This window comes from Myxine glutinosa, chromosome 2 (genome assembly GCF_964187855.1).
Source record: "Myxine glutinosa chromosome 2, kmMyxGlut1.1, whole genome shotgun sequence".
In the NCBI taxonomy this organism is placed as follows: domain Eukaryota; kingdom Metazoa; phylum Chordata; class Myxini; order Myxiniformes; family Myxinidae; genus Myxine; species Myxine glutinosa.
The window spans coordinates 219,551,479-219,572,309 of NC_136262.1; the positions used below are offsets into that span (position 1 = coordinate 219,551,479).

A 20,831-nucleotide genomic window follows, 5' to 3' on the forward strand; every position below is an offset into this window, starting at 1 on the left:
ACTCTGTGTTTGCCTCAAAATCTTGCGTCCCTAACCCATCTCTCTCTGTACCCACCTTTCCCAGTTGAACCCAGCTGCTCCAGGACTCTGTGTCCTTCTCTCCTGACAAGGTGGAGAAGTTTTTGGCAAACCTCAACTCTGATTCTGCAACTGGACCAGACGGAATTAGCCCACGGGTCCTAAAATCCTGCTCTGCCGCTCTATCTCACCCTCTCTCTGTTCTCTTCACCCTCTCCTTTCCTCAAGGTCATCTGCCATCAGCTGGGAAATCAGCAAACATTACCGCTTTACACAAAAAGGTGCAAAAACAGATCCTTGCAACTACAGACCAATCGGCTTGCTCCCAATAATGAGCAAGGTCATGGAATTAATCATCGTTTCTGACATCAAATCCTTCCTCTTCTCCAATGGCTTCATCTCGGATCATCAATTTGGATTCAGACCAGGTCATTCTACTCTGGACATGCTGCTTCTGCTGTCTCAACAATGGATGGAGATTCTTAATGCCAAACAGGAAATCAGAGATGTCTCCCTTGACACATCAATACGTGCCTTCGATACGGTCTGGCATCCCGCTCTGCTCTCCATACTCTCCTCCTACGGTATCTATGAAAATCTCCATGCATGGCTTGCGAACTTCTTCTCTGGTCATAGTTAACGTGTGGCCCTGAATGGATTTCTCTCATCTCCCCTACCTGTTCAGGCTGGAGTTCCCCAAGGCAGTGTTCTGGGCCCTGTGCTTTTTCTGGTCTTCATCAATGATTTCTCCGACTCTGGAAAATCCTCTCTATCTCTTTGCTGATAACGCCACTCTCTGCCGCTCCATACCTCATCCCTCAGATCGGCAGTCTGCAGCCTCCTCACTCTCTGCAGACCTGGACAAAATCACAGACTGGCCAAACAAGTGGAACATGTCTTTCAATCCTGACAAATCTCACACTCTTACTTTGTCTCCCCGAAAAGATCATCTGGAAACCCCCCCCATCTACTTTCTGAACAATCCTCTCCAATAATTTCTGTCACTCAAGCTTTTGGGTCTCACTATCTGCCATGATCTTTCCTGGGAAAACCACATTTCCAAGCTGGCCTCCAAAGCCAGTCGCCGACTGGGCATCCTCCATCGTGCGAAGTCCTTTCTTGGCACACCTGAGCTCCTCACCACATACAAGGCTTTCATCCACAGCTCAATGGAATACTGTTTTCCCCTCTGGGCTGGTGCTCCTTCCTCACACCTAGCTCGGCTTCACACTGTTGAAACCAAAGCTTTCAGAATCATTGGAATCTCCCGTGATGAAGCTAACTCCGAGGGCCTTTCACTCACTAACCGCAGGCAGGTTGGTGGTCTTTCTGTCTTTTACCGACTCCTCTCCAGCCTTGCTCCCCCTGCGCTGTCTGTGCTCTGTCCCCCTAATATTCCTACAGATCACACAATAGCTGCCTGCAACCCTCTTATGGTTGAACTGCCAAAATCAAGACTCTCTATTCACCTTCACTCTTTCATTCCTTTTTCTCCCGCCTCTGGAACAAACTCCCTCACTCTATTCAATCCCACTCCTCCCTCCAGGTCTTTAAAACAGCTGTTCACCACCATCTCTTGTCTTCCCCCATCAAAAACATTGATCTTTTCTACCCCCGTTAATTCACCCCACATCCACATTTTTGAAATTCCGACTTCTTTCCTGAAATCCCGAGAAGTGTTGATTTGCTTTGCACCGTGTACCCCTCCCTCCTCCCCCAGCCCTCCCCCTTCCACAGATCTACCGACATCCCTGTTCTCTACTGTTGTTGTGCTTGTGTGCTTCCCTCTCTCCCCCTCTTGTTTCCCGCTCCCTTCATTTCACGTTTTATGTGTCTGTGCATGTTTTCATGTTCAATGTGTTAGCTCTTACTCTAGCCTCGATTCTGTATACAAAAAAAAAAAATATATAAAAATCTGTAGACAATGCAGAAGTGGCAGTCACTTTCATGAGGTGACGTCATGGCTAATGTGAAGAAGAAGAGGATTTTGATCTTTAATCGCAAAAGTACCCACTTTATAAATCGCAAATCGGAAAAAGACACATCATATCTATTTTGTAGGGTATCAAGGGATAGACTAGCGTCGAGGTGGTCTGACTGTTTGGGCTCCTCTTTAATTGGTTGTACATTTAAAAAATCAAAATGCCTTGTTATTGTGCAGAGCCTGTGGATAAAGTGGAGGCCCACAGAGCGCTGCGTCTTCTGCAGGCAGCAATCGCCACAAGCCCTGTGCACAGGGATACGGTCAGTCCCTCATTAAGTCACAAATCACTTCTTCTGCTTCCTTGTCTTCTGTATGCAGCACATAGCTATGGATAGCATAATTTGCTGGGGGTAAGGGAGTGGACAGCTCTGTCACTGATGCATTGCCTCCTGTAAGTCAGAGTGGGAATTTTGGATTTTGCCAGGGTGCCAGTGGCGACAGCCTCATCTTCACCTTAGGGTCTTTATTGTTCACCAAGTAATGCTGGCAGACGGGACGCCCAGTCTAATGTCTATCCGAGGGACTGTGCACACGGTTTTGCACCCTGCCTGTGGAACGCCAGGAAAACTATCCTCATGTTTGTGTCGGTGTTTACCCAACACTTCTCTGTTTAAGTTTTGAGTGTGTAAGATTGACTGGCATCCTTTCTCAATACTTTCTTTTTCTTTGCAGATTTTCAAGACTTTGGGAAATAAAGAGTCTGTGGACCAGCTTGTTGTAGCCACACCTGGTTTGATGAGTGATCCTGTTGCAATGGGTAATTATATTTTATAAAACTATTTTCAAAACGTGTGTGTGTGTGTGTGTGTGTGTGTGTGTGTGTGTGTGTGTGTGTGTGTGTGTGTGTGTGTGTGTGTGTGTGTGTGTGTGTGTGTGTGTGTGTGTGTGTGTGTGTGTGTATATATGTGTGTATATGTATATATACCTATATACATATATACATATATACATATATACACACAGTGCTTATTGAAAGTCTACACCTCCTTTCAAAATTTGTACCTTTTTTGGCCTTGTAGCCTGGACATAAATTACATTAAATCGGACTTTTTCCACCTTTATTTACACATCATAACCCACAACTTCCAAATGAAAAACAAATTCTACAAAGTTCAGAAAATTAATTAAAAATACAAAACTAGAATATCTTGGTTGGATAAGATAGATAAAAAAAAAAAAATAACCACCTTTAGAGGCCATTTTTCCCCGCAAAGCGGGGGTTGGCCTTTTTCGGGAACCGTGGTTGTTGTTGTTTTTCGGTCCCCTATTTGAAGCAATGTTTTACGGCCGGATGCCCTTCCTGACGCCAACCCTTTTTGCCACCTTTAACGACAAACAGGGAATTACCAGTGAACTGGTACTCAATTAGCCGACCTCGGAAGGATGACAGGCTGAGTCAACCCCCCTGGCGTTAATTCAGCGATCGACCGGGATTCGAACCCAGGATCCTTGGATCCTAAGCCGGCACCCTAGCCGCTAGCCCAACACCAGGGATTTAACTACAACTATATTTTTAACTATATTTAACTATATATATATATATATATATATATATATATATATATTGTTACAGACACGACTTTGATGTTAAAGTGGGCCGAGCGGAATGGCCGTCGTGTCCGCACAAATTACCCGACTATACTCGACGTTGACGAAGTCGCGCGATGCTGGCTCAATAAGGAAAAGAAGACACCCGGCTGGATTACAATAACACAATACGACACCAATGTTTCAATTCTCAAGTATATTCGTACGGAAAAGGTTAGATTACAGGGGCTAGAGGTATATTACAGGAAGACAGGCACTTAGACACACTCTTATATTAACCCCGGACAGACGACAGACACACGGGACAACGGCTGACTCACACGGGGGTTTGATGGCTAGGAAAGGCAGGATCGATGGCTCCAGGTCCTCCTGGGCTCGGGGCAGGGTCCAGTACGGTCCGGTCCGGTCCAAAGATGCGGAAGGTTGCACAGCGCTCGAGGTGGTAACGTTCTTTCACAGGCGGGTTCTCTTCCTCTCAGCGGTCGTAGGCAACGTTCTTTCTCCAGCTAGGGGCGCATCTGACGTCACATCCGGCGCGGGGCCGCGTATATCCGGCGGGGAGTGACACGCCCTCGGCTCGTTAGCTCCGCCTCGTGGAATCGGCACGTTGCTTCTCATTGGGTGCGTGCGGGGGGTTTACCAGGCTCCGCCCTTGACGAGGAGCTGACAAGGAGCCCCTTCGTGGTAACCCCGTGGAGCGCATGGTCTATGGCGCTAATCGAGCCGGTGTGAGGACGCATCCTCCCCCGCTCCGCCGCCATCTCCTCTGTTGTTGTTGTAATTGTTGTTGTAGTTGTTGTTATTGTTGTTGTTTGGGGAAGAAGATGGGAGGAGGTATGGGAAAGGTCCTAAACTCACTACTGATGCCATATAATCACATTCTGGTGCAACGAAGAGTCATAATTAATGGAAACGAGGCCTTAACTGACATAGATTAAGAATAACTAGGAAGATGTCCGAAAGTTGTCTACGTGTGGTGCGGTGGACCTGGGCACGACATTTAATGGGGGAATAAGGGGAAGGTCGGCTCTACTGATTGTTATTTACATGCAATGGGACTAGGGAATGGGGGATTGGGGAAAGTTGGGGAGTATTGGAGAAAATAGGGGAATATTTACAAGCGGATATGGAGGCCAAATTCCATATTCGCAACATTGCACCCTTCTCTACCCTCGGGGCGTCCCGACCCGATAAATTTTTACCTACTTTAGTGTGGCACGCAATGTAGTTCCCTCTACTATTAACTCTACCCTGAGTGCGACAGTTTTACAGATATTCACAAATGAGTAAATATGTCCCCCTGCGACGTTGCACCCTTCTCCTCACAGAAACACACCCACAGGATAACCGAATCCGGAAAGAATCCTCAAACTAAACATACAGCCGGTAGGGAGCATTATTTACAAGATTACGCTGATATCTACACTACGATCCAGGACCTGTTTTTGGAGGAACACATGCAGATGTTATGCATAGAGAGAGAGCGCGCTTGCCAACATCGATACACCAACCCACGAGTGCTCTGTGGCCGACGGCCTTTAATAACGTGCAGAGCACCCTTTCCCAGCATCAAAAGCACCACCCCACCACACAGTCAGCACCATCCGGTGCAGTCACCATTGTTCATTGGTATAAAAATAAATTCGACAACCCCTAACCCTGCAGGTGTCTCTTGCTCTTCTTGTGGTGCACTTGGTGGTAACTAAAAGTGGTTCACCTGTATGGCATAGGTGCCACGTTGACCCATAGGTCCATCCCCGGGTGGTGCTTGGCCGCAAACGAACTGCGGTCCATTGTGGGTGGCCACAAACATTGCGGTCCATATGGTGTATCGATCCCGGCAGCAAACAGCGAAAGTGCAGGCCCACAACTGCGCAGCCAGCACCTCTCTCTCCTCTCTCTCTACCCCAAAGCCAGATCCTCGGAGGTGGGAGACAAAAGAAGAAACAAGTGAGTAAGGTGGTAAGGGCGCAAAAGTGCACGCAATGTAAGGTGATGCACACTGGGGGCACATGGGAACCAGGTGAGACAGGTACGTTCCTATCGTACGCCCCCCCCCCCCACCAGGTAACCTACATGGCCCCTCCCTTACCCCTTACTGCATCCACAAAACACAACACTACCCATAAACATCTACTTTACAGATCGACAAACATCCCTACTGTCTTCCCCGTTCCTCCCATAAACCAAATTCGTCTTCTCTCCCTCCTAACCAATCAAATTTGCCATTTTCAACTCTCATCAAAATTTGCCATCTCCAACTGCACATCAAAATTTGCCATCACCAATTCATCATCAGTCCCTCCTAAGGAGGGAGAGATGGAATCACCCCAATGTCTCATCCACGTCGTGATGCGTCTCACAAATCCACACAGCGATTCATCTCCTGCAACAAAACAAAGAAAACACAGGTGTGGAGTCATCATCATCACCACAGGCAAGTGGCTGCGTATGGTGCGACAGGTTCATCAATCCTAACTATTTCCTAAATGACTTTAACAACTTTACACTACCCGGGGTCTTTCTCCGGCCAAACCATTGGCCCTCTTACACTATGGGTTCTAAAAACCAATTCCCATTGGCCAACCTGTGGTGCTTTTCAATTTGGGGTCTCACTCCCCCGATTCATCTCCCGGTGCCCTCGCACAATTTCTGGGCTGCGGCGTGTACCTCTCCCCGTGGGTCTACCCACCTGCACACCTCCACCACTGCAGTTGCCTCCGAGCTTACCTGCTCCTTACCCTAACCTAACTACCTGGGGAAGGCCCTCTGGCTCTCTCCCCACTCCGTGCCCTCTCTGGCACTGGGCTGCCCGATCCACACCCGGGATCCTCAGGCACCCACTCACAACTCCGGCTCCCAGAGCCCACCTGCGGCCTCACCTGGCCGACATCCTCACAGTGGTGGAGTGCCCAACCAACTACACACACTAACAGGCTACACGCCCAGCCATTTCCACAACACTAATGCACCCATCCACAACACCATTCTGCAACCGCACCACAAATGCCAATATCCAACCACAATTTACCTGTACCCTCTACCTAACACTTACACTACCCGCCCCGGGTATCCGTGATGGGGGTCCACTCTTCCCCCATCCACACCTTCGCACCATGCACACCACTCCGTACCACTTACTCCAACTCTCTCCACACACCTGTACCTGCACACCTGTGCTCTCACACCTGGTGCCACCTGCACCCTTCTCTCCCCAAGCGCATTCGCGCTGATCCACACACTCACTACTCATACACTGCTCCACACACCTGTCCAGTTGCACACCTGTGCAATCACACCTGTTCAATTCTCACAAACACGGCATCATCTCAGCTAACTACTCCCTTCTGAAACTTGCGCTTCCCAGTCGTCCCTTTAAACTATTGCGCTCCCTCGTCATTATCATCCACACTAATCTACCTGCGTCCCCACTACAGGTATCAGTCACTAACTAATCTTAACGTTACCTACTGTCGTCTTCGCTAGATCCCTATCAATATAACCTAACCCACCCGGGCTAGTTTTCACTGCCGTACACCCCATAAGCTATAGCTCCTTTGCCCCACTCATGGGAAGGGTGGCAGGGATGCCATCCCACCACATCGGGGGTCTCTCACTACCAATTTTGCACATCAAATTTCAACAAATCAAAAATTTGCCAATCACTGCCCATCATCTGCCAATCACTACTGCCAATCCTTTGCCAATCATCAAATTTTGTTTTTCTCTAATTTTGGGTCCAAAACACTAACCTCATCACCCAGTCTACTCACTAATACCTCTCGGTGCGCCAATCCCTGTCCAAAGCCCGGCTGCGTAAAGCCAAGCAATGGATGCTGGTTGTTTTGTGCCAGCGGCTGGATGCGTCCGGCACTCGGTGCAGGGACGGGGGCTTACCCGTGCCGAGATCCCACGCACCATCTCGGCACGGAGCCATCCCATGGCTCGATCTCGGCCTGCCGGAATGCCTCACCAAAAAGTGGTCGCCATGACGACCCTTTCTATCGGGCTGCCCGCTCCGCCTAGTGGAGCACGGATGCGGCCGTTCAAAGCGAGGCCCAGCACGCACCGAGGGCCTGATTCGGCTATAAGTCGTTCTAAACTCTACCCCGTCTAACGTCGACGCTTCACCTGGACGCTTACACCCCGCAGCCCGTTCCTTGCTCACACATCCAGCCGTGCCCATGCTCCTCGTACCTTTCCTTACACACCCAGGTACACCCATTCCACTCACAGCTTTGGTCACACACCTGACCACCGAACATTTTGGCACACATTCGTTCGTAGCACACCTCACCAAAACACCTCTTCGCGCCCCCTCCTCGGTCACCTCCTCTGTGACAATCACAGGTGTGCTCTCATTCGCACACCCAACCACGTGCCTCACCACCAACTCCAGCGTGCATTCCCACTCACGCTCTACCATTCCAGGTGTGCATCCTTCCATCCCAGGTGTACATCCTCGCTCACCTGTCACAACCAACTCACGCTCCATGTCACTCTCACTACTTTCACCTCCATTCCTGACAGCGCACTCACCCTTACTCTTGACAGCACACTCTTTCCTCATGCACCTGTCCGTCACACACCTTTCTCGCGCACACTCTCCCGTTACACCCTCTGTAACACTCACCACAGGTGGACACTCTTCCTTACTTCTGACAGCGCACTCTTTCCTCATGCACCTGTCCGTCACACACCTTTCTCGCGCACACTCTCCCGTTACACCCTCTGTAACACTCACCACAGGTGGACACTCTTCCTTACTTCTGACAGCGCACTCTTTCCTCATGCACCTGTCCGTCACACACCTTTCTCGCGCACACTCTCCCGTCACACCCTCTGTAACACTCACCACCCCGCGCTTCCACGTGCTCCCTCGCACACGCGCTACGACCGACTCATTCTCGCCAGCACCCTCACTCCTTGGCACGCACTTTTTCCTCACACACCCCAGAGTCGGACTTTCTCGCACACCTCCTCTTTCGCACACCAGACCTGTCGCACACTTCACCAACGGCCTCTCACGAACACCCGGGTCTATCTCGACCCCCAAGCTTCTTAAATCCCCTGGCGCATCATACGCACGACCATATTGGTCACCACTTACACCGGGTCCTCTTCCTCTTCGCTTCTCCTCCATCACCTGCGAATCCCTCATCCGGTTAATGAGCACATCATCACGATCCAAACACAGACTTTGGACCAATTCTTTTATCTCCTCTTTTATCTCTTTCTTATCCCCTCTCCGTCGCTTCTTAATTTCGCTCATCCCTTCTTCCACTTCTTCTAATTTGTGCTTCACCTCTTTTATTCCCCGGTACGTCTCCTCAAGCTCATCCTCTAAGGCTACCTTGACCGTTTCCAGGTGCGTCCTCACCTGCCGGTCCTTCGTCTCCATTACCTCTATCACCTCGTCCAACCTCGTTGTCAGTCCCTCACGTACCATCTGACATTCCCTCTTTGTCGCTATCAAGTCGTTTTTTATGTCGTTTTGTGTCGCTTTTAAACCTCCTAATACCGCAGTGTTCCTTTGAACCTGCTCCACTAACTCCGTCTGTCCCACCGTCAGCTGCTCCACCTCCTGCGTCAGGTCCTCTATGCCCCCCTGTAACTTTACAGTCCCCTTTCTCACCTCCTTCTCCATGTGCTCCTTACAGTGCCTCACCTCCTCGCGCACTCCTCCGACCTCCTCACTCACTCCTCTTCTGATCTCCTTTCCCATCACTTGCATCTCCTGCCCAGATGCCACCCTCATCTGCTCCATTTCCTCCCTGTGAGCATCCAGTTTGGTTTCTACCCCCATTCTGACCCCCTCTATCTGCTGCTCCATTTGTTTAACTTCCCTTTCCGCTTGGTCCCTCATGTCCCTCAATTTGCCTTCCATACTGTTTTCTAACCCCTCTAACCCATTTTTCACTCCCTCTATCTGATTCTCCTGGGCAGCCATTCTATTTTCTACCCCCATTAACCCATTTTTCACTTCTTTTATCCCGTTGTCTAACCCCTCAAAATTATTGTCTAACTTCCCAATTTTCTTGTCTAACTCCTCAAAATTATTGTCTAACTTCCCAATTTTCTTGTCTAACTCCTCAAAATTATTGTCTAACTTCTCACCGGTACCCCTCGCTTCGTCCCTCATTACCCCCATTTGGTTTCCCATTACCCCCATTTGGCCCTCCAATCGCTCACCCTGAGCATCCATCCGGTTCCCCAACCGCTCACCCAATCGCTCAATTTGGCTCCCCATACTCATCTGTACAGCTGCCTGTAACTGCGCAATGAGGGCCTGCATGTCAATCGGCTGCATGTTAAAGCCCGCTGATACAGCCGGCTCGGCTACCGCACGCTCGTGCGAGGCGCCTTTTTGCGCGCCCGCTACTTCGTGCGTGACGGCGCTATTTTGCGAACCTGCCGCCCTCACTGCTTCGCTCTCCTCTTGTCCCTCAATTTGGTCCTGGATCGACCCTACCTCACTCTCCTTTACCGGACCCCAGCCGTCTTGATCCGCCATAGCGCGACTTGCAAAATTCGAGTTTCGTAAAACAAAACAAATTTCGGCCGCTCGAAATTTTGACCAAATTTTTTTTTTTTCCTCTATTCGTTTTTTTTTTTTCAAAATTTGGTCGGGCCTCGAATCTCACTCCCGACACCAATTGTTACAGACACGACTTTGATGTTAAAGTGGGCCGAGCGGAATGGCCGTCGTGTCCGCACAAATTACCCGACTATACTCGACGTTGACGAAGTCGCGCGATGCTGGCTCAATAAGGAAAAGAAGACACCCGGCTGGATTACAATAACACAATACGACACCAATGTTTCAATTCTCAAGTATATTCGTACGGAAAAGGTTAGATTACAGGGGCTAGAGGTATATTACAGGAAGACAGGCACTTAGACACACTCTTATATTAACCCCGGACAGACGACAGACACACGGGACAACGGCTGACTCACACGGGGGTTTGATGGCTAGGAAAGGCAGGATCGATGGCTCCAGGTCCTCCTGGGCTCGGGGCAGGGTCCAGTACGGTCCGGTCCGGTCCAAAGATGCGGAAGGTTGCACAGCGCTCGAGGTGGTAACGTTCTTTCACAGGCGGGTTCTCTTCCTCTCAGCGGTCGTAGGCAACGTTCTTTCTCCAGCTAGGGGCGCATCTGACGTCACATCCGGCGCGGGGCCGCGTATATCCGGCGGGGAGTGACACGCCCTCGGCTCGTTAGCTCCGCCTCGTGGAATCGGCACGTTGCTTCTCATTGGGTGCGTGCGGGGGGTTTACCAGGCTCCGCCCTTGACGAGGAGCTGACAAGGAGCCCCTTCGTGGTAACCCCGTGGAGCGCATGGTCTATGGCGCTAATCGAGCCGGTGTGAGGACGCATCCTCCCCCGCTCCGCCGCCATCTCCTCTGTTGTTGTTGTAATTGTTGTTGTAGTTGTTGTTATTGTTGTTGTTTGGGGAAGAAGATGGGAGGAGGTATGGGAAAGGTCCTAAACTCACTACTGATGCCATATAATCACATTCTGGTGCAACGAAGAGTCATAATTAATGGAAACGAGGCCTTAACTGACATAGATTAAGAATAACTAGGAAGATGTCCGAAAGTTGTCTACGTGTGGTGCGGTGGACCTGGGCACGACATTTAATGGGGGAATAAGGGGAAGGTCGGCTCTACTGATTGTTATTTACATGCAATGGGACTAGGGAATGGGGGATTGGGGAAAGTTGGGGAGTATTGGAGAAAATAGGGGAATATTTACAAGCGGATATGGAGGCCAAATTCCATATTCGCAACAATATATATATATATATATATATATATTGTTGCGGATATGAGGACTGTATATTTTTTTGATTGTGTGCTTTATTATTATTATTATTGTTTATTCTGCGCCCCCTGCCTCCGGAGCTGTGTAAAGGTCAAAGGGCATCCCATAATTAGTCCACAAGCATACACGTCAGCCAATAATAGAATACCCCTGTTCGATAGTTATATCTTATTCTGTGTTTTAGGGTAAGGCTGTGTCTCCCATTAATTGAAGTACTCCATTGCACCAGTGAAAGAGATAGACTCCCTTCATTCCCATTCCCAAAACCTCCATTCCCCCTTTTCGTCGTTTGGCAATTACCTCCCCTCCAATAACCGCCATTGACCACGAGGCAGGGTCGGAGAAGAAAGGCGTGTCTCCACCTCGTCATAGAGGGGAGGAGTGAGCCAGCCCCACTCGACCAACCATGAGCCAGGGGTTTGGCTAGAGAGGGCGGAGGAAGAGCGATCGGGGAGGTTCGCAAAGGTTGAGGGGCGGGGCCTATATAACCCACAGCGCGACGCTCCCCAAGCAGTCGAGCTTTGAAGAAGAAAGAGAGGCGCTGAGAGGAGGGAATGAGCAGGCGTGACCGCAGTTAAATCCGCAGCGCGACGCTCCCAAAAGAGAAGCTGAGACAAGCTTTGAGAGATGAGCTTTTACTGGCAGACAAAAGGAAGCCCAAGCCGTTGAGAAGAGTGGGTCCAAGAAGCAGAGCTGAGTTGTGTGGTTTTGGTCGTCAGTGGTTGCGTTGTGGTGGTCAGTGGTTGCGTTGGTTGCGTTGAGTTGTCGGTGGTGAGGAGTGATTGGACCAAGAGAACATAGAGAACATCCAAGGAGAGGACATCCCAGAAAGCACCAAGCCTGTTGTAATCCTGGAAAAGCAGCGGCGGCCACAGCAGCAACAACACCCAACAGCCGCTTGGGGCCTGGACGGCGGTTTTGAGCAGGGCCGCGAAGGAACGGCGGCTGCTGAACGCGCCGATCGTGCGGCACAATACAGCTCCAAGCCATCCTCTCCTTCCAGCCAATTCCTGTCATCATTCCCCGTGTGAGTCTGTCTTTTGTTTGTTCTGTCCCTGGGTTAATTAAGACTGTAGGTAAGCTAGTATTTGCACTGTGTCACCTGCGTCTTATGTGTTGTAAATAAACGTGACTGCTTTCTTTTTGCTTATGTGTGTAAATAGTAAATAAATTTAGTAGTATTTCCAAACCTTTCTTTGCCTTCGTCTTCCTCTTTGCATTCGTCGTTTTAGTCTTTTCCAGATTGGGCAGCTGCGGTGCGATACGGCCAAAGTTTGGGGTGAATCGGGTGAGTTGGGGAAGAATCGGGGGAACTGTTAGTGTTAGGTCGCGGTAATACACCACCGCTCGGTCAATATAACATCTTAACCGCGACAGTAACAATTGGTGTCTGGGAGTGAGATACGGACCCGAAGCGCGCTTAACGCGCTCAAAATTACAAGCTGCTGGAAATTTGTGTTGTTTTACAAAAACCCGAATTTTGAAATCGCGCCATGGCTGGTCAAGGCGATCGAATGCCGGTGGGTGAGCTAGAGGAGGGGTTAGGAGTAACCCAGGATCAAATGGAGGGGAGCAATGAGGAGGCGGTTGAGGGGGTATCAGACGCACAAAATGGCGCTCTCGCGCACGAGGTTTCAGGCGCGCAAAAAGGCGCCTCGCACGAGCGCGCGGTAGCCGAGCCCGCTGTATCAACGGGCTTTAACATGCAGCCGATTGACATGCAGGCCCTCATTGCGCAGCTACAGGCAGCTGTACAGATGAGTATGGGGAGCCAAATTGAGCGATTGGGTGAGCGATTGGAGGGCCAAATGGGGGTAATGAGGGACGAAGCGAGGGGTACCGGTGAGGGGTTAGACAATGGGATAAAAGAGGTAAAGAATGGGTTAACGGGGGTGGAAAATAGAATGGCTGCCCAGGAGAATCAGTTAGAGGGGGTGAAAAATGGGTTAATGGGGTTAGAAAATAGGATGGAAGACAAATTGCGGGAAATAGGGGAACAATCTGCCAGGGAAATCAAACGAATGGGGAACCAGATAGAGGAGGTGCAAATCGGGTTAGAAAGTAAACTGGATGCTCAGAGGGATGAATTGTGACAGATGAGGGTGGCATCTACAAAAGAGATGGAGGAGATGAAAGAGGGGATACGACGAGGTGTAAGTGAGGAGGTTTCGGGGCTACGCGAGGAGGTAAAGCGAGGTGAGAAGCGTATGGAGAAAGAGGTGAGAAATGGGACGGCAAAGTTACAAGGGGGAATAGAAGATCTGACGGAGGGAGTAGAACAGCTGACAGTAGGACAAAGGGAATTAGCGGACCAAGTGGAAAAGAACACTGCAGTACTCGGAGGGTTAAAGGCGACACAAAAAGAAATTAAAAACGAATTAATAGCGACACAGAGGCAATGTCAGATGGTACGTGAGGGACTGACAATGAGGGTGGACGAGGTGACAGAGATAATGGAGACAAAGGACCGGCAGGTGAGGATGCACATAGAGACGGTCACGGTAGCCTTAGAGGACGAACTTGAGGAGACGCACCAGGAAATAAAAGAGGTGAAGCAAAAATTAGAGGAAGTGGAAGAAGAGGTGAGTGAAATTAAGAAGGGACGGACAGAAACTAAGAGGGAGATAAAGGAGGAAGTAATGGAATATGTACAAGGTCGGTGCTCAACTCATGATGTGCTGCTCACTAACCAAATAAAGAGTTTGCAGGTGGCAAAAGAGGTGCGGAGACGAGGTGCCAAGGTGAGTGGCGATATAGTCGGAAATGTACATGATGTGAGGAAAGCTTCAGTCGGCTTGGGGATTGGTTTGGATCCGGGTGTTCGTGAAAGGCCGTTGGTGAAGTGTGCGACAGGTCTGGTGTGCGAAAAAAGAGGTGTGCGAGAATGTCCGACCATGGGGTGTGTGAGGAAAAAGTGCGCGCCGACCAGTGAGTGTGCTGTCGAGAGTGAGTCGGTAGTAGCGCGTGTGCGAGGGAGCACATGGAAGCGCGGTGTGGTGAGTGTTACGGAGGAAGTAACGAAAAAGTGTGCGCAAGAGGATGCGCGAGAAAGGTGTGTAACGGACGGGTGCATGGGGAAAGCGCATGCTGTCAAGAGTAAGGGAGAATGCACGCCTGTGGTGAGTGTTACAGAGGATGTAACGGGAGAGTGTGCGCAAGAGTGTGCGCGAGAAAGGTGTGTAACGGACAGGTGCATGGGGAAAGAGTGCGCTGTCGAGAGTAAGGGTGAGTGCGCGACCGAGAGTGGAGGTGAGAGTAGTGAGAGTGACACGGAGCGTGAGTTGGTTGTGACAGGTGAGCGAGGATGTACACCTGGAATGGAAGGGTGCACACCTGGAATGGTAGAGCGTGTGTGGGAATGCACACTTGAGTTGGTCGTGAGGCACGTGGTTGGGTGTGCGGGTGAAAGCACACCTGTGATTGTCACAGAGGAGGTGACCGAGGAAGGGGCGCGAAGAGGTGTGTTGGTGAGGTGTGCGAGCGACGAATGTGTGCCAAGGTGTTCGGTGGTCAGGTGTGTGACCAAGTCTGTGAGCGGAATGAGTGTACCGAGGTGTGTAAGGAAAGGTACGAGGAGCATGGGAACAGCTGGAGGTATGAGCAAGAAAGGGGTAGCGTATGCGTGTCAGCATGCAGGTGAGGCATCGACGGTAACCGGGTTAGCGGTTAGAGCGACTTATAGCCGAATCGGGCCCTCGGTGCGTGCCGGGCTTCGCGTGCCGCGAGAACCAGCGGGGATCCGAGCCACGGCGGGTTCGAAAGGACCGCCGTACGCGATCCACGCTGGGCCTCGCTTGGAACGGCCGCGTTCATGCTCAACTAGGCGGAGCGGGCAGCTCGATAGGAAGGGTCGTCATGGCGACCACTTTTTGTTGAGACGTGCCGGCAGGTCGAGATCGGGACATTGGATGGCTCCACGCCGAGGTGGTGCGTGGGATCTCGGCCCGGGTAAGCCCCCGTCCCTGCCCCGAATGCGGGACGTATCCAGCCGCTGGCACAAAACAACCCGCGTTCATTGCTCGGCTGTACGAAGCCGGGCTGTAGACGTGGATTGGCGCACCGAGAGGATCTAATAAGTAGACGGGTGATGAGGATAGTGTTTTGGCCCCGAAATTAGAAAAAAAGCAAAATTTGATGATGGTAGAGTGATTGGCAAATTTTTGATTTATTGAATTTGGACGAACAAAATTTATAGTGAGAGACCCCCGATGTGGTGGGATGGCAAATCCACCATCCCTCACAGACGGGGGGCAAATGCGCTATAGATTATGGGGTGTATGGCAGTGAAAACTAGCCCGGGTGGGTTAGGATATTGTGTGTAGGGATCTAGCGAAGATGACATTAGGTAACGTTAAGGTTAGTTAGTGACAAGGATACCTGTAGAGGGGACGCAGGTAGTTTAGCGTGGATGATAATGACGAGGGAGCGCAATAGTTTAAAGGGACGACTGGGAAGCGCAAGTTTCAGAGGGGAGTAGTTAGATGAGATGATGCTGTGTGAGAACTGGACAGGTGTGTGGAGCAGTGAGGGAGTAGTGAGTGTTGTGGATCAGCGCGAATGCGCTTGGGGGAGAGAAGGGTGCAGGTGGCACCAGGTGTGAGTGCACAGGTGTGCACCAACAGGTGAATGGAATAAATGGTTGTGTGGAAGACATGGAGTGTGGAATAAGTGGAGTATTGGAATGGATGGTCGTGGAGTGAGTATGGTGGAAACGATGGAGTGGAGTGGGTGGTGCGAAGGTGTGAATGGGGGAAGAGTGGACCCCCATCACGAATACCCGGGGCGGGTAGTGTAAGTGTTAGGTAGAGGGTATAGGTAAATTGTGGTTGGATATTGGCATCTGTGGTGCGGGTGACAGAATGGTATTTGGATGGGTGCATTAGTGTTGTGGAAATGGCTGGGCGTGTAGCCTGTTAGTGTGTGTAGTTGGTTTGGGCACTCCACCACTGTGAGGATGTCGGCCAGGTGAGGCCGCAGGTGGGCTCTGGGAGCCGGTAGTTGTGGATGGGGCCCGAGGATCCGGAGGACGGACCCGGGTAGCCCAGTGCCAGAGGGCACCGAGTGGGGTGACAGAGCCAGGAGGGGCCTTCCCCAGTAGATAGGTTAGGTTAAGGAGCAGGTAAGCTCGGGTGGCAACTACAGTGGTGGAGGTGTGCAGGTGGGTAGACCTGCTGGGAGAGCTACACGTCACAGCCCAGAAATTGTGCGAGGGCACCGGGAGATAAATCGGGGGAGTGAGACCCCAAATTGAGAAGCACCACAGTTTGGTCAATGGGAATTGGTTTTTAGAACCCATAGAGTAAGTTGGCCAATGGATTGGCAGGGAAAGACCCCGGGTAGTGTAAAGTGTGTTAATGTCATTTAGAGGATAGTTAGGATTGAAGTCTCCTCGCACCATCTACATGCACTCACCTGAGATGACGTACCTCCACACCATGCCATGTTTTGTTATTTTATTGTGCAGATGTTTGGAATGTGAGACGCATCATGACGTGGGTGTGACATTGTGCTTTTAGTCCTTGAGCCAGACCAAAAGTAATGCTCCGGCGGGGGGAGTAATTCTCATTATGATTTTCCATTAGACCAATGTCTCAAGTGTCAGAAAAGGTGTGATGGACATCTGAGAACGGTAGCTTAGTGCCCGGATGGACGCCATCTTTGAAACCACCCAGCTCGAAAATGCCCATTTGGTGGGGTACATTGTTGCACGTGTATCTGGACTTCTATACTAGCTATCGATGTGCGGTTGACGACTAAATATACGTCCGATGTGTACCGTCTAAATAAAAAATAATATGAAGCATTTTGTTTTAGATTAATTATTATAAAAATCAATTATCGAAAAAAAATCATATATTTTTCAATATTTTATTATTAGACTTGTACTTTTTTTAGTGAAACAACACTGGTATGATTTTCCAAATTATGCATTGTGCTACACCGTTTATCTGTCTATAAAAATAACTCAAAAACTAAAACATATCATCCACCACGAGTTTACAACAAATAAATGTAAAGAGGCATAAAATGACTTAGGCCGCCGCTGGCATTATCTATTCTGACGATAACGCAAGTTAGGAATGTCGTACGGAGAGGATTTTAACACCATACGATATCTAATAAGCAGGCGGAAATTGTTACATAGGAAATCTGCACTTTGGTGGCCATCTTGGATTTCAAAATGGCCGCCAATTATATTAATTATTCATTACTAGAGTTTGGAAAGACGTATGGAGCTGATTTTAACACCATACGATGTATATTCCTAATAAGCAAGCGGAGGTATCATTGAACATGTCATGTTTTAGTCAAATAACACCGGTATGATCTTCCAAATTATACATTTTGCTAAACCGTTTATCTGTCTATAAAGATTTTCAGGCAATTTGGCCTGCATTATAATAGAGAACAACATATGCTATACAATATACAGTGCACACAAAGTTAATCATCAGAGTCGCCATCAGAGTCATTGGCATCCTGAGCCACGATAGCATCATCCTGCACCATGTTGGAGCATCCCTGCAGCTTACACACAACAGTGCACTTCAACCCATTCAGTATGCAGGAGCAATCTGACGGTCGACACGTCCTTCTGCATGTGCATGAGATGAGATTCAAGACGACATCTGGAGCTGGTAGACCCGCCATCCATCGGATTGTGAGCGAACCACCATCATCGAGTTCCCAACCATGTCCTGCTGATGGTGTTGGGACGTCTGGTAGGTTTTCAAGGCTGCGTCGCCAGATATCCGCCTGATAGTTGGCCCTAAGCGTATGCTGCATCAAGGAGTCTTCACAAGGCGGCAATTGTCCAGATTCGATCTGGCCCTTCTTTGCACAGAACATGTGATAACGGAGCGAATTAACACCGACGATCTTCGTGTTCTCAGCGTACAGCTGACACGTGAAGGCCTGAATGCTATTGAAGACGTCTGTTGGTACATTCCACGAAGATCCCAGATCTGTGAATGCTTGAAGATACAGCTCATTCGCTTGCACAAGCTTCAAAGCCTTTATCTTTCCTTGGCTAGCCAGAGCACTCACAGTGTCACACCCGCTCCATGCATGAAGCCCTGGCAATGCACTGCAAACTCCAGACCCCAATACCGCAGCCAACTTTCCAACGTCGATCATTCTGACTCGAACCTTTGTTCCTCGTCTGATGAAGAGCTGACTATCGATGGTTCTGCTGAGATGAAGACTGATGATCAGAACGTCGGTGTCATCTGCCACTAAGATGATCGTCTTGTAGTGGGTAGCGGCGTGCTTTGCGTGGAGAAACATACGCGTGTCTGCTTCCTCGTGGCTACATTTGAGTGCTTGCACCAACTTCCACCTATCGCGGGTCAGTACCAGACATTTTTCACCACAGGTGACATACAGTGTTCTGTTGCCTAGCTTTTCGCGATTTGTTTCATGTTTCCACGACTCCGCCAGAAACACAACCAGTTTCTCCTTTGTCTGGCTGCAAGCAAGGAGACGCCGCCAGTTCATGATTTTGTGTGCGGGTCTGATCTCGCTGAAACTGATGCCTTCATTTGAACCGCGGTTCACACGCTCAGCTGCTTTGATGGATTCTTCTGTGTATGTGTCAAAGACAACATCGATGCGCTCACTGCCTTGACCAGCGTGAAGCGCTGCAGCAAGGATGCGGTCAGATAGTTCTTCGAACGTGTCGTTCTCGCCATGCATCTTTTGTATGAGAGCCATCGCATCAATTATTGTTGCACTTCGCTTGTCAACGTTCTCGGCTGGTTCCGCAAGACCTTCCATGTGTTTCGCAAGTGCAGCTTTGTTCGTTTTTTTCATTGACCCATCAACGTTTGCCAAAGACCATGGTAACGGCCCTAGTGGGTGACAAAGGACAAGTTGCATGTCGAGGTTCCTTGTCTTGGCGATGAGTATCATGGTGGCAAACAGTTGTCTGTCAGCTCTCAGGACGATCTCCTTGTTTGTGCCCTTCACAACTTTCTGCTTGATCTTACCAAAGGTCTTCAAGTTTAGCTTGTTCAATGTGTCATGAAAGCCTGTTCCCTCTTCAAGACGTTTCTGGAAGCTTTGATACGCCGCTTCCCCCTTTTGCAGGGTGTTGAGTAGGTCATTAGAAACGTCCTCCCTCGCAGCCGCTCCGGTAGATATACTGAGAAGACATGACGGATCATCGGCGAATGGATTGGTCCAGTCATTTTCCAGTAGACAACACAGATAGCTGTGACGCCAGACTCATCACGTTTGATGCGAGAAGTAGACAAGTCAGGGTGCTTGGCGTGAGATGTGTCGCTGCCATTCACAAGGATAGTTTCTCGTAGTTGCCTCAGTGCAGTAGCCCGATTTTCTGCAGTTAGATAGTATCGTGACACAGCCCCTTGTCGAAGACTAAAACCTCGTGTTCCTCCAGCTGTTTGCGTATCTTTGTTTACTGTTTCTTCTGTTGTCTGATCAACAGCGATTCTGGCAAATGGATTCCCTGGTCTAAGCTGTACGGAGAAGTAGCCTTGATTGAAATGCCTGTACAACTCGGGGCATGTTTCGTGGAGTTGCGTCATCTGTGCATAGTACACTGGTAGATATCTAGCATAGTTCACCTTGTTCATTGCGAAACACCAAGGGATCACTCTTCTGACACAAGCCAAGTGAAGCATCCAGTCGCCTTCTCTATCCGCACGAATCAACCCCAGCAGGGTCTCTACCATATCAATATACATCATCCAGAAGCGAGCCAGGTCTCCATGTTTGGTTCGCAGAAAATGTAGGTATTTCGCGAACATGTCAAAGCTCTGTACACATGAATCATCATCGAGAGCAGCAGCGAGAGTCTCGTGGCAAACATCCTCCTTGATGCTGCGAATTTTGAGGTCAGTGCTTCGAATCTGGGGTTCCTTGTCAGGATGATTGCTTTCTATCCACACCTAGAAGCCCTTCCAAATGATGCGCATTAGTGCCTCGTACATCAACTTGTGGAGTCGCACAGCACGGTTGTATTGCTTGCCTTCCAGAACCCTGTTGATGGAACCTTCAGCGATTACTCCTGACTCAACAGCTACATCCCGAAGGCCTGCATCTCCAAACATTTTCCCAATGCTCGACATGAAGTTACAGATGGTATGGAAGTTCCCCATCATGAGCACGATTCTTCCATATCGATCGACATCTTTCCATGCTATTTCGGTCGCCTTAGCAAATAGTGCCTGGTCTAGCACCACCGGTATACGCTCAAGCTGAAGTGATGACATGATGTTCAGAGCTTCTCTGAGGATTTCTTGCACTGTTGCCATATCTGTGGCAGGCGCGTTTATAGTCGGCAGGTAGCCAACTACATCTTCCGTCACCTGAACACGATCTCTAGTCATGATGTTGAAACCAGTCCACGAACTGATTGTCTGGTCGCATGGTTCCAGCATGCGAGTCATAATCCATACGTGATTTCGGCGCTGCGCAAGGGATGTTGCGC

At 49.7% G+C, this 20,831-nt stretch overlaps 1 protein-coding gene across 2 annotated transcripts in view; it reads left to right on the forward strand.

Moving 5' to 3' along the window:
• UBL7 (ubiquitin like 7) overlaps window positions 1–20,831 on the forward strand; it is a 97,027-nt gene that overhangs the window by 28,116 nt on the left and 48,080 nt on the right. For both annotated transcript variants that reach the window (XM_068106207.2, XM_068106206.2), the window contains exons 3-4: window positions 2,180–2,262; window positions 2,675–2,759. In XM_068106207.2, the coding sequence (XP_067962308.2) occupies window positions 2,180–2,262; window positions 2,675–2,759 (168 nt within the window). The remainder of the gene's footprint in view (window positions 1–2,179; window positions 2,263–2,674; window positions 2,760–20,831) is intronic.